At 46.3% G+C, this 11640-nt stretch overlaps 1 protein-coding gene across 6 annotated transcripts; it reads left to right on the forward strand.

The window, feature by feature from the left end:
• Nucleotides 1-352: 352 nt before the first annotated feature.
• On the forward strand, nucleotides 353-9855 carry LOC149349573 (guanylate kinase). 6 transcript variants are annotated; one of them, XM_089578580.1, is made up of 8 exons: nucleotides 353-512; nucleotides 1835-1972; nucleotides 2111-2152; nucleotides 2247-2343; nucleotides 2437-2575; nucleotides 4360-4444; nucleotides 6470-6555; nucleotides 8217-9855. In XM_089578580.1, exons 1-8 carry the CDS (start codon nucleotides 500-502, stop codon nucleotides 8280-8282), a joined length of 666 nt encoding a protein of 221 aa, XP_089434706.1. In that variant the 5' UTR covers nucleotides 353-499; the 3' UTR covers nucleotides 8283-9855. The 6 variants fall into 6 exon arrangements, with proteins under 6 accessions (XP_089434706.1, XP_089434707.1, XP_089434705.1 ...); XM_089578581.1 differs by having other exon boundaries at nucleotides 356-512; nucleotides 1838-1972; XM_089578579.1 differs by lacking the exon at nucleotides 353-512 and adding an exon at nucleotides 1426-1688 and having other exon boundaries at nucleotides 8247-9855.
• Nucleotides 9856-11640: the final 1785 nt, after the last annotated feature.

The following is an 11640-nucleotide window of genomic DNA, read 5'->3' on the forward strand; positions in this document are numbered from 1 at the left end:
TGACAGATACCAGTGCTGAAGGAAGTATAACGGAGAGCATATTTCTACTTCTCCACGGATAAGACACGAGCCGCGCGAAGACGTGTGGTGCGCCCCTCGCCCGGAGGCTGGCACGAGCGAGGGAAGCGGGCAAGACGGCATTGTCTGGGGCAGCCCCTCCCCGTTCCTGCTGGCCGCCGAAGCCGGCGTGCCTGTCGGCCTGGTCTGGCACGCCGCGTGGGGCTTCGTAGGGTCCCTCTCGGCTGTCGCGTACGGATCGGCGTGTTGGGAGAGCAGCGATAGGCGGCGCCCCACTACCCGCAGGGGCGACGTGATTCGTTGACGGTCCCACGAGCTATCTCGCTTGCGCAACTCGGGCCGCCATTTATGTCGACCCTCTTGGCCTGCCCGCCAGAGCAGCTCTGACTGTCGACCGACCGTTCCGTTCGCTCCGGCGTATCGCCCGTTCTTTCCCCCTACTCTTCGGCAAGGCTTCGGACTGGGTTTCCAGGCGATCAACATGAGGATGAAAGGTTGGTCCATACGTTTCTGTTGAGTCCGTGGGGTCGTGGAACACTGTCGGCAAGTGTGAACACTGCCGACTTGAACTGGGCGCGCGTTTTCGAGGAAAGTGAAATAGCGAACCTAGTTAACATTTTCGCTTGTCTGGTATTCTGTGGCAGTCTTGTTAACTGCAGTAAGACACTCGGATTAACTTCTCTAACTCCTTGCTGGCCACTTTCTTATTCGTCAGCTGTCTGCATACGTTTTGCTGCCACGTGCGTACGCGTTGGCGCAGGTCGAGCGCTTGTTCGGCGGTCGTTTGTGGTGGCGCCCTTCCAGTAGCACGCTGCGTGATAGTGGGGATTGTGCTGCAGCAGCCGTTCGACTTATTCCGTGGCCTACATACGGATATGCCCCGTGGATAGTCGTGACGCGTGACTTGGGGAAGTTCGAAAATGGCGTGGTCAGTATATTTGGCCCATTGTATAATAGCCCGTAGTACAGCAGCCTTGGTTGCATATCAGTGTTGAACGATTTGCCCATGGAATGATTTCTATTTTCCCCTCATTACTGACGCGTATCTGGAACTTTTGCCAAAGTACAAGATATTTTGTGACTACTTGAGCCATGCTTACGCTATGGGTGCATGCCGAGAAGATCTGCTTCTTTAAGTATCAAAAGCTTGTATCTATTTCGGGCTGCACGCCTTTTTTTTTTTTTTTTTTTTTGGCGAGCCACGATAAGAAGGCATGCTGTCGAAGCAACTGGACCTTTTAACAGTGGTTTGGAGACGGCATAGTTTTCCCGAGAATGATCAGCGCCTTGAAACAGATTGCGCAGACGCTATGCGCGCTCGGCCGCGGACCGCAGCCGGCGCACATTGGCCGTGCAGCGGCCGACGCCCCCAACTTCCTTCTCTGCAGCTCGTGCTGCCATCTGGTCGATGCGCGCACAGTTCGCATTCATTGTCGCTGGCTTGCTGGCATTGTTGCGCCGGCAAGCATCCACCATCCTCCACGTCTCTGCTTGTTAGCTGCTTAGGGCCTGTTTCCATCTTTCCATCCAATAATTTTTCGCTACATCGCCAGATTCCATCAAAATGTACAGTATGGTGAACCACACAGGTAAAGTGCTTCCTCCCTCGTCGTCCGCGCAATGAATGAATCGATTAAGTGCGTCTTCCCTCCGTCTTGTGTGTGAGGCAGGTATGCATACGTGGAGCTCTGCTTGGACTTCTCTGCTCGATCGTAGTGTTCACTGTGCTAATCATACTCGGATGTACCATAGTAGTACCGCTATTTGAATTACGATACTATTTTTGTTTTGTTTTTCTCTCTCTCTCTCTGCGCAGCAGGCGGGCTCTCCACCTTAATACACATGTCGGCTCTGCGCCCACTTGTCATATGTGGGCCATCCGGTAGTGGAAAGTCAACGCTGCTTAAGAAGCTGCTGAAAGACTTTGGCGACTACTTCGCATTATGTGTCTCACGTAAGTACTTCAGACTTCGTTGTCTTTCAGCCTACTACATCGGCACAGGTTTCGCATCGCTATTGCTCCTGTCAGTGCCCGCCAAATCCTAAAATAGCTATGGGGCACTTATTATGCCTTTTTCTTTCCGTGTATCAGATACGACCCGGAAGCCCAGGCCTGGTGAGGTGAATGGCAAAGGTAGGCGCTACATGTCACGACTTCACGTGGTGCAGACAACCTGCTTTCGGACTCGTGCGCGATAACGCAGGTTTTTTTTTTTTTTTTTTTTCAGACTACCACTTCATCTCGCGGGACGAAATGGAACAGGCCATTGAAGCGGGGGAGTTCATAGAGTACACGGAGTTCTCTGGGAACTTGTATGGCACCAGGTATGGAAATGTTGGCATTTTCTTAATCTTTGAAGTGACCCTTTCAGAGCATGGACCTGAAAGCATATGTTTTTCTTTACTCTTTTTTCACAGCAAAAAGTCTGTGCGTGATGTCCAAGACCAAGGACGAATCTGCATTCTCGATATTGAAATTGAGGGTGTAAAGAACATCAAGAACACAGATCTGAATCCCCGCTACATCTTCGTCAAGCCACCGAGCATGAAGGCTCTTGTAAGTCTCCCATAACTCTTTTGAAGTAAGTTTCACTGCTCCTATTTTTTTTTCTTGCGTGTGCGCTTTGTCGTGTTAACTTTTCCAGTTTATGATGTGTGCCTTCCAGTCAGTGCTTGGATGCCAGGTTAGTCTTTTGTGCTAGGATGCATTTTGGTCTTCTGCTAACAGTTCCACAGCAGCATATTTGTGTTCTCCGGAAAAAAAAAAAAAATCTGATTTGTTTTGAATTTCTCGACCTGGATAATTTGCCGCTACGCTTGCATGCATGCCTTTTCAACATTTAGGGGCATGAAATTTTGAGTAAGCTAAGCCGCCCTGTCCAGAGATGCAACTGAAAACATGTTTTTTTTTTTTTTGCATATAGATATCTGGCTTGCACATATCAAAAGTGCTGTTATGGAGCATGAGGCAGAGCTAGCTTCCATGGTGCAGGTTGGAGCAGATGGAAATAAGCAGATTAGACAAATGCACATTATTAGCAGCATAGCGTTAAGGAACTCGTGTCGCAGAAAATCCGGCGTCAGCGGCCGTGAATGAAAAATCCGTGAAAAATCCCCAGAGAAGCAACTTAGGAGGCAGGTGGGTGCATATGTCACGTAACCTTGTGCGTTGCCATTATCTGCCCACCAGATTGTGAGCAAACTATGCACCATGGCAGGTGGCAGTTAAATTCACAATTGGTTGCTAGAGGTTGCTCAGCAAGAGTAACCTGGGTCGCACAAGCCCCACCGGTGAACAGCGCCTGCCGTAGGAGGGCCATCGCTTAACCGCTGCACCACTGTTTCAGGAGTGGTATGAGGACTCCCAGGGATGTTAAGTAGAGAATGACCATTTGGGCATGTATAGGCACTAACCCATTAAAGCTATGGCGCGTGCTCTCAAGGTGGAGCTTAAGTGTCCCCTCCATTTTTGCTGTGCTCCTGCTGTGTGCATGGTAGCCACTGACGTCTGTGCAAGCCATCAATAGCTTGGTGATCTCAAACGTGACTAGTCACTTGTCAAACAAGCGGTCCACAGTGAGCTAGTATTGCAGTTATTATGCTACTGTGGTACTTGCATGTTGTGTTACAAGTTTTTGTGTAATGCTTTTGGCCTTTTGTTTTCCTTGTTTGCGTCATTGGTGATATTCTGGGACTTCTGTTAATGTCATTTGTGCATGCCACTTTGAACCAGAGGGTGACGGCGGCATTACACTGGCATGTAGCATGTTTCATTTTTTAGTTATTTTGCACGCTAGCATTTTTAAACAGCTTAAAAGAAATTTGCTTGGGTATTCTTATTCATTTGAATCAGTTGAATTAGGATTCTAGTGAGGTGGAAAATTTCCAGTATGTTCGCATTTTTATTGACCTGTTGTACCAGCTGTTCAATTTAAAGCATTCTTGTCGTGGCATCTGCACCTGTGACAGCCTGCTCTTGAAGCATCGTGGTGGAGCAGCGCAAAGGACGGGACACGAGAAACAAGGAAGGACGTCCCGTCCTTTGCGCTGCTCCACCACGATGCAGCAGCGCCAACTAGCCCAGCAACTTGCTCTTGAAGAACTGGGGCACTGATGTGAGCACTGCCCTGCTGAGGAAATAAGATGCGCAGTCTTGCCCGCAGTTATGACTGGGATTGTATTTGTAGTGGTGGTAGCTGATATAAAGTAGAGCATTTTGCTGGAAATAACTATAGTGCTTGTTCTTTTTTGTATGTTGTTACTTTCAACCACAATGTCGCCTGGTATGTTGAAGGTTACTGATGCCATCCTTTCTTCCTGTTCTTCCTCTTGTTTTTCCAGGAAGAGCGGCTCAGGGGTCGGGGAACTGAAACGGAGGAGAGCTTACGGAGACGTCTGGCAAAAGCTAGCGAAGAGATTGCCTATGGTTAGTACAGTGCTGCATACCTCAGAATTCCATTGTGTAGTTGAGTGTTTGAGGAGGGATTTGAGCACTTGTGTGAGAAAAAGATTAACAAACAATTTGACATGGCTTATTGTTCAGGTAGGGCAATCTTTATAGTTTTCAATGTATTGTTATGAGCTTTAAAGCATCGTGCACAGAGGATCTTGGCGGTTTGAGCTGGCAACAGGATTCTGGCTCTTAAACTGTCAATGTGCAAGGCCTTTGCAAGAAACAGTTGCATATTTTTATATGCACAGCAGCAGTTGCATCACTGTTTACCGAGAACGTAGGGTGTGGTAAGCTTGGTCATATGTCATGCTTCTTGAGTAGTTGGCATCTGTCACTGCAGTCTCCTGCATTGATTGCATGTACTGCTCTAGGCTTGACATGCTGCCAGTAACCACTACTCTGCATGTTTTGTCTGAAGAGAGGGATGCCCAGCAGCTTTCAAAAGGGTGCCGAGGAACTCCATGTGTACTGGTTTCTGTCCCCTTCTGCCTGACATGCATGCATATGCACAGTGCTTCAAGGGAGGCCCATGTTCAATAAATATCGACTGGCTGTATTATCGAACAGCCTGTTGTAAGGAATTTGTATGATTAGTCCCAAAATAAAGTAGGTAAAATGAATGGGGGGGTGGGTGTGGTTTGCACTGCTTTCGGTGTTCGGGGATACCAAAGAAGCTTTTTGTGGGACCCTAGTGTTCTGCAGAATCCATTTTGAGGACCCCTTAAGGTCTGCTTTCCTCAAACCTTCCCATAGCAAAAAAGGGAACTTCATACAAGAGATCTCAAGCTATCAGGCATGCCACATGCATTTCGCTGCCAAGCCCAACGGCACGAGAACTCCATGTGGTTAAAATTAAGTCTGTAGCTGCCCCCTGTGATATCTCTTCGTTCGCACACAGCTTTGGGACGTTTTGGTACAGTTACACTAAAGCCGAACAAAATTTGCTGCCACAGCAAGCACAGTCAGTGGAACTGATTTTCTGTCAATGGAAAAAAAAAACGGTTGCTTGCTGTTAGCCATTAGGATTGCAGGGATGGGGTTACATTTGCCCTTTCACCCTGCACCTTGTGCCAGGCAGCACTTGTGGGGGCCAGCACAGGTGCATTTGTGTGTGGTGCAGCATTTTTGGGGGTGGTATGTTTTGCTTGCTCTCGGAATGAGCAAATGCAAGTGTACTGTGACTTGTCAAGCACCCTACCGTGCATAGTTTTAACGTGACAGTGTTAACGGCCCCATTCTCTAGAAAATCTGGTGTCAGCATTGTGAGCGAAAAATCATGTGCATGGCTCTGGCATGTGCTCCTCCGAGAGCAACCTAGGGAGCAGGTGAGCCACCTGGGTCACGTGACCTTGCAACATCACAACCTGTCCACCGGATAGTGGGAAAACTGCCCACCATGGCTGGTGGCAATTAAATTAATGATTGGTCGCTCGGGAAGAGAAACGTGGGCCGCGCAAGGCTCAACGCTGTTAGCACCTGCCATCTCAAGGCAGTGGTGCATCTCTTCACTGCTGCACCTCTGCACCAGGAGGGGTATGAGGACTCCAAGGGATTTATGAATTTAAAAGTAGGTAATGACCTTCTGCATAGTATATGGGAATTAGCCCACTACGCTATCATGTCGTATCCTTAAGGTGGAGCCTAAGTGTTCCTTTCAGCATTTTTTTTCCCTACTGCTGTGGCTCAGTGGTAGGGGCACTCTACTACTGAGCCCAAGGATGTGGGTTCAGTCCCAACTGCAGTGGCTGTGTTTATATGGAGGCCTAATTCTAACGCAAGGTGGTTGTGTAATGTAGATGCATGTTCAATTATTCCAGAGCTCTCAACTACGGCGTCCCTCATCGCCCATGTCGCTTTAGGATGTTGTTCTCCATATGCTATACCATACCATTTTTTTTTATCCTATATATTCCATTGTAGCAAGAAGTGATTCTTGCTGAGTTCTGTTTTTAGGGCACCGTGTTAACTGCATAGGTTGCACTTTTTTCTTCTTTGCAGGCGAGAACCAGGGCAACTTTGACCTTCTGCTAGTCAATGACAACCTCAAGGGTGCATACAACAGGCTCAGAGATTACCTCATAAAGGTAGGGGATTCCTCCTCGCAATTGCACATGGTGTTGTCTGCATCCCCCTTTCACTGTGCAGCTGAATTGGAAATGAAATCCTGTAATGCATGAAATCCTGTTATGCACATGGCATGACAAGCATGGCATGGTAAAGAGGTTGTTTGCATGCCACTGTGCTTCTTGACTTTTGAAAAAATTCGCTGCCATTTTTGCTGCACCGTAGGAGGAATTCACTGCTGCCAACTTCCCAGAGTTTGTGACCATCAGTGAGGTTTCTGCACCACCTTTATGATTTGACGAGTAAAGGGTACCTAGAAACTCAGGACTACAGATCAGAAATGAAATGCACGCTGCCACTAAAATGCCAGGGAGCCAGTGCGGTGGACTTCCAAAGTTTAGAGAATAGGCCTGCTTCGTATACAGCCTGGTGGACCATACACACAACTGTTATCCCTTGCCTTGCAATAATTCTCAACGCTAGCATTACTAAATTGGCTTATAGAAGTCATTATTACCTTGAACATGATCATATACAATTCTCATTGTTAGTTTGTGCTTTTTGTATGCGCGATTGACAGTGTACTTTCTCATCATAAGCACCACTTAAAACAAGACAAATGCCTGCACTATGAGATGGTGAGAGTGGATGGCTGTTCGGCTTAGCATCTCAAGATGCAGCACACAACATATGTTCCACTTTGATGTTACTTATTGCCATGAACATGCATTCCACATTGTAAAGTAATGGTTTTCTCCTTTCACTTTTTGTTTGCTGATATTCTGGAACTTGTATGACCAAAATAAATACATGTGTGTATGCGTACTTGCGACTGCTTTCCAAGGCATGTCTTGCTGTTTCTATTTTTTTTGCATTGCATTGAAGAATAAAGGAAACCAAACTGGGGCAGTAGAGAATTTTTATCATTCTTGCAAGCCGTTGTGTGGTGCAAAAGATTGCAGCTTGTGTAACATGCAGTTGCTCCCTGTTTATTGGTGGCTCTTTAGTGCCTCTTAAATATTGCAACTTCTATATCAAATGCACTGAGTTACCTGAGGATATATGTAGGTTAAGCGTTGATTATTTTCATTGTAGGCCTCATTCCTACGACTAGTCTAGAAAGTTGGGAAGAATTTTTTTTTTTTTTTTGTGAGCATGTGCATGTTGTTCATGTGTGGCCCCTAGTGGGAGTGCCAGGTGTATGGTGTGCAAGCTTTGTTCTTCAGTCGTGGCATCTTCCGACTCCACCAGGCTTTTGAGGCTTGTTGCAAACTAGACCCATAAGTGAGATTTTCCGTATATTGGGAAAATAGGACGGGAAAGCAATTGTCAAAAATCATTGAAGCTGCCTTAGGGGATACAATCTCTTGGTTCTACCCTCATGCAAAAATTCAAGCACACAGAATCTCAAAACTGCAAAGCTACTTGCTTTAGCACTAAATAGCATTGCAAGGATTACCTTTTGTCACGTAATCTGCTTTGTATGCAGTTGGCAGTATTTACAAGCTGCTTTGGGTCACACGGCAGTGGTGCACGACGGCTGTTAAATTGGACCCTGCTTAGTATCGCTTGCTTTCAGAGGGAGGGGCAGCACATTTACTTTTGGTTTTGCATGAGTCTTGCATGCGTTACAGCACTGTGATTGAAATGGCACCCTTTTTTTTTTTGTTTCTTTGTGTAGGAATACAGTGTGGGTTTCTCTATTATCCAGGAAGTGGAGGAGCTTCAGAAGAAGCCAAAGATCTAGTCACGCATGCCATCTGTGGAGTCTGCACACCCATCGCGCATCATACTCCTGTTGCTGTAACTTATTATGAACTCATTGTTTGCTGCAACACAGATTCCCACTTTTTTGCGTGCAAAACTATGGTTTTGGTTCTGTACAGCACTATTACAGCTGCTGTTACAGCTACTAGGACGGGCTGCTTTGTAGGGCAGCACTGATGAAAGGATGGCTGGTTCTGGTTTCCTTCCTTTTTTTATTCCTATTTTCATCATTTCATTTTCCCCATTTTATTTAAGTCATTCACAAGTCTTTACGTTGTGACACGCTCATAGGTGCGACACTGCATTTGTGATACTGTTGACAAGGCTTGAGCAGAATCTTGACCATGTCTGTACAGTGACTGTTTGTTGTTTGTAGTTTTGTAGGTAGTGTGGACAAGCATGTGTAGCGTCTTTTAAACCTGCTGGTCTTGTTGCCGGTGTGATGTGGACCCAGTGTTGGACATCCGTTTGCAACTCAAGAACGAAGCGGCAAATTCCCTGTGATGTGCCGATAACAGGTGCAGAGCAGTTCACTGTGACACAGATAAGTCGATGCCATTGCTTGGAGGGCCTCCTTTCAGTTGCATTACCCACCCGCTTCATTCTTGAGTTGTACCTGACTGTAGGAAAAATTAAACTTTGGGCCTCTGCCCAGGTTAGTCTTACTTTATTTCTAATTTTCATTTAATTTCTGTTGTATTGGCTCTTAGTTTTTTTTTTCCTTCCTGTCTGAAACCTGTTCCAATTGGCAATACTTGAGTATTGCAACTAGCTTGGCCTGTATCTAGATTCTGTATGGTTTTCAGCTGGTCTTTTGTGTAGGTTGAGTATTGTGTGAAGATTTTTTGCTGAGCTTTAAGTGTGTGTACACTGTGATTCTGTGCAAAGTAAAAGTGAATGGTAGCACGTGTAGTCGGATTTCGGACAGATTTGCTGCATTTCTGTGATTCGCGTGTTGCAGAGTGATTGTGTGCATATTCGAGAATCTCACCTAATTTAAGCTTGTCTCTTGGGGTCATGGGTTTATTTCTTTAGCATGGTAAGGGTTTGCAATGCAACCTGTAGATGGGGCTGTTTTTAAATTCTTGCATCATCTGCATAGAAGCTTGGCACAGAGCTTGTAAGAACGTTGCATGAACCTGTTTCGTATTTTATTGACCACAGCAGTTATTTTCATATACCTTTTGTGCTTGTCTTGGACCAAAACAGTTGATTTGTTTATTGCTGCGTAATTTTTTCTTTTGTGGTCACGCCAAAGTGGCACTTGAAAGATGCTTCTTGACCAGCTAACAGGGCTGTTTTGTTATTCACAACCTGTTTAAATGCATGGTCAGTATTGTGGTTTGCCTGCACTAATTATTTTTGGAGCATAGTACATTAACATGTGCTGGTACTGAAAAACGATTTTGTTGCTAACAGAGTCCTTGAGTTATAAACTTACTCTAGCAGCAATTGGGCAGGCAAACGTGCTGTGCTTGGAGCACAGCTGGTAATATATGGTTCCTACAATATTGGCTCGATGTGTACTCCCAATAAACAGCTCCTGAAATGGGCTCATGTTTCGTCTCTATTGCTGAAACAAAGGTGACATTTGTGCTTTTGGAAACTCCATTGCTGCTGGCACTCTGTAGTTGACAGCAAAGTTGCAAAGGGTAGAAAACACAAGCTTGCCCTATGTTCTCTAGCCATTGCATTTTTGTTGGTTGTGCATTCTATGGCTCATTATTTCATTGCTTTATATTCTTGTCCATGGTGAATTTTGAGTTTTAAGAGCCCACTACATTGACATTTTGGTCGACATAGATGACCGAAAAAACTCCATGGAAGGATATCTTCCAAGTGAGAAAAACCAGCAAAATCAGATGCAGGGCCAGGAGAACATGCACACAAGACTGTTGCCAGCAACAGTCTGTGTCTTCTGGTCCTGCATCCATTTTCACTGGTTTTTCTCACTTGAACATGTACCAACTCGCCCAGCAGTTCACACTTCTGAAGAATGTCCTCAGTTGCGGACACCAGTGCAGCAAAATTTTTATGGTGAGTGGGGGGGGGGGGGGGGGGGGGGGCTGGAAATGAACATTGAAATGAGGAACCTTGAGCACCGGGGATGGAGGGCTGCACAAAGCGGAACGCTGACGATGGGTGGGCTAGTCACATTTGTGCTTCAGGTAAGTCAAACTTCCCTGTTTATTAGCAGTCGAATAGACATTGAGCTCCAGCCTTAAAGCACCAAGCGTTTACCTTTAACCCATTCCTCGTGCTGCTTTATGTGTATGCTGTTCTCCCTGTAACAATGCGTCATTCAAACATATATTCAGCAGATACTTCGGACTGCCTGCATGTGGGAATGCAAAAGCATTACCATCCTTTGGTGCATTGACACGAACCCCAGCCACGCGCGTGCGGAACGCTGTACGACGAACGATTTTGATACGAAAGTTTGTTTTTGAGAAAATGGCGCAGTAACTGTCTCGCATCAAGGACACCTCAACCGCTGCATTAAGGGAAGAGGTAGAGAGTTTGAGAAGGCATATAATTGAAGGTGAATATGTCGTACGTTCGAATCCCTGTTGCAGATTTAGCCTCCGATTTGATTAGCACGTGTAAGCTATATGCAACAAGCAATCGTATGACACCACCCGGAACGCTGTGCGACGAACGGGTGCGCCACAATTTCGGTGCGAATGTTGGGGGGGAAAACGAGCCACGTTGAGGTGGGCCAGTGGGGCGTATATGTAGACTAGAGCTGTTCTGTATGCAACGTAGCATATACAGTAACTCTAATGTAGACAAATGACTGCCTGAAGCGGCAGTGCTCGGCTTGCTGTGTGCGTCATACCGTCATACGGCTGCTTGATGACGTCACCCAATTTTTCTTGCCATCGCTCGGATTTTCTGCACCATTTGCGAGTACATGCGCTAACACCCCACACCCGCCGTCCTTTCTCGTAATGGGACTAGTAATGTTTTCGCACTGAAAGAAAACATTTCTTTCTCTAACGTAAAGGCCCAAGCGTGCCCAGTGCAAGTGAACTTTGTTGCCATCGTTTTTGAGGCAACAACTTTTTTGTGGTGCACACCACAGCACTACTTGTTCAAGAGTAAAAAGAACCGCGACAGGAGCAGGACATAGGAAGAGAAGTGGACAGGAAAAGCCGGCCCAACTGGCCCAGGACTTCTTCGTGCTGAACAGCACGACACCATCACGTAGATGTCCAACTTAGGCTCTAGTCCAACTGTGTCAAATACATATTTGCACGGGTCGGCCAACAAGCGTTCTTCACTTTCAGCACTTTGTTCTAGTACAGGCTGCAAAAAGAGTACAGGCAAGCATAGGC

The sequence above is a fragment of the Amblyomma mixtum genome, chromosome 3, assembly GCF_055824585.1.
Source record: "Amblyomma mixtum isolate Tamu chromosome 3, ASM5582458v1, whole genome shotgun sequence".
Taxonomy (NCBI): domain Eukaryota; kingdom Metazoa; phylum Arthropoda; class Arachnida; order Ixodida; family Ixodidae; genus Amblyomma; species Amblyomma mixtum.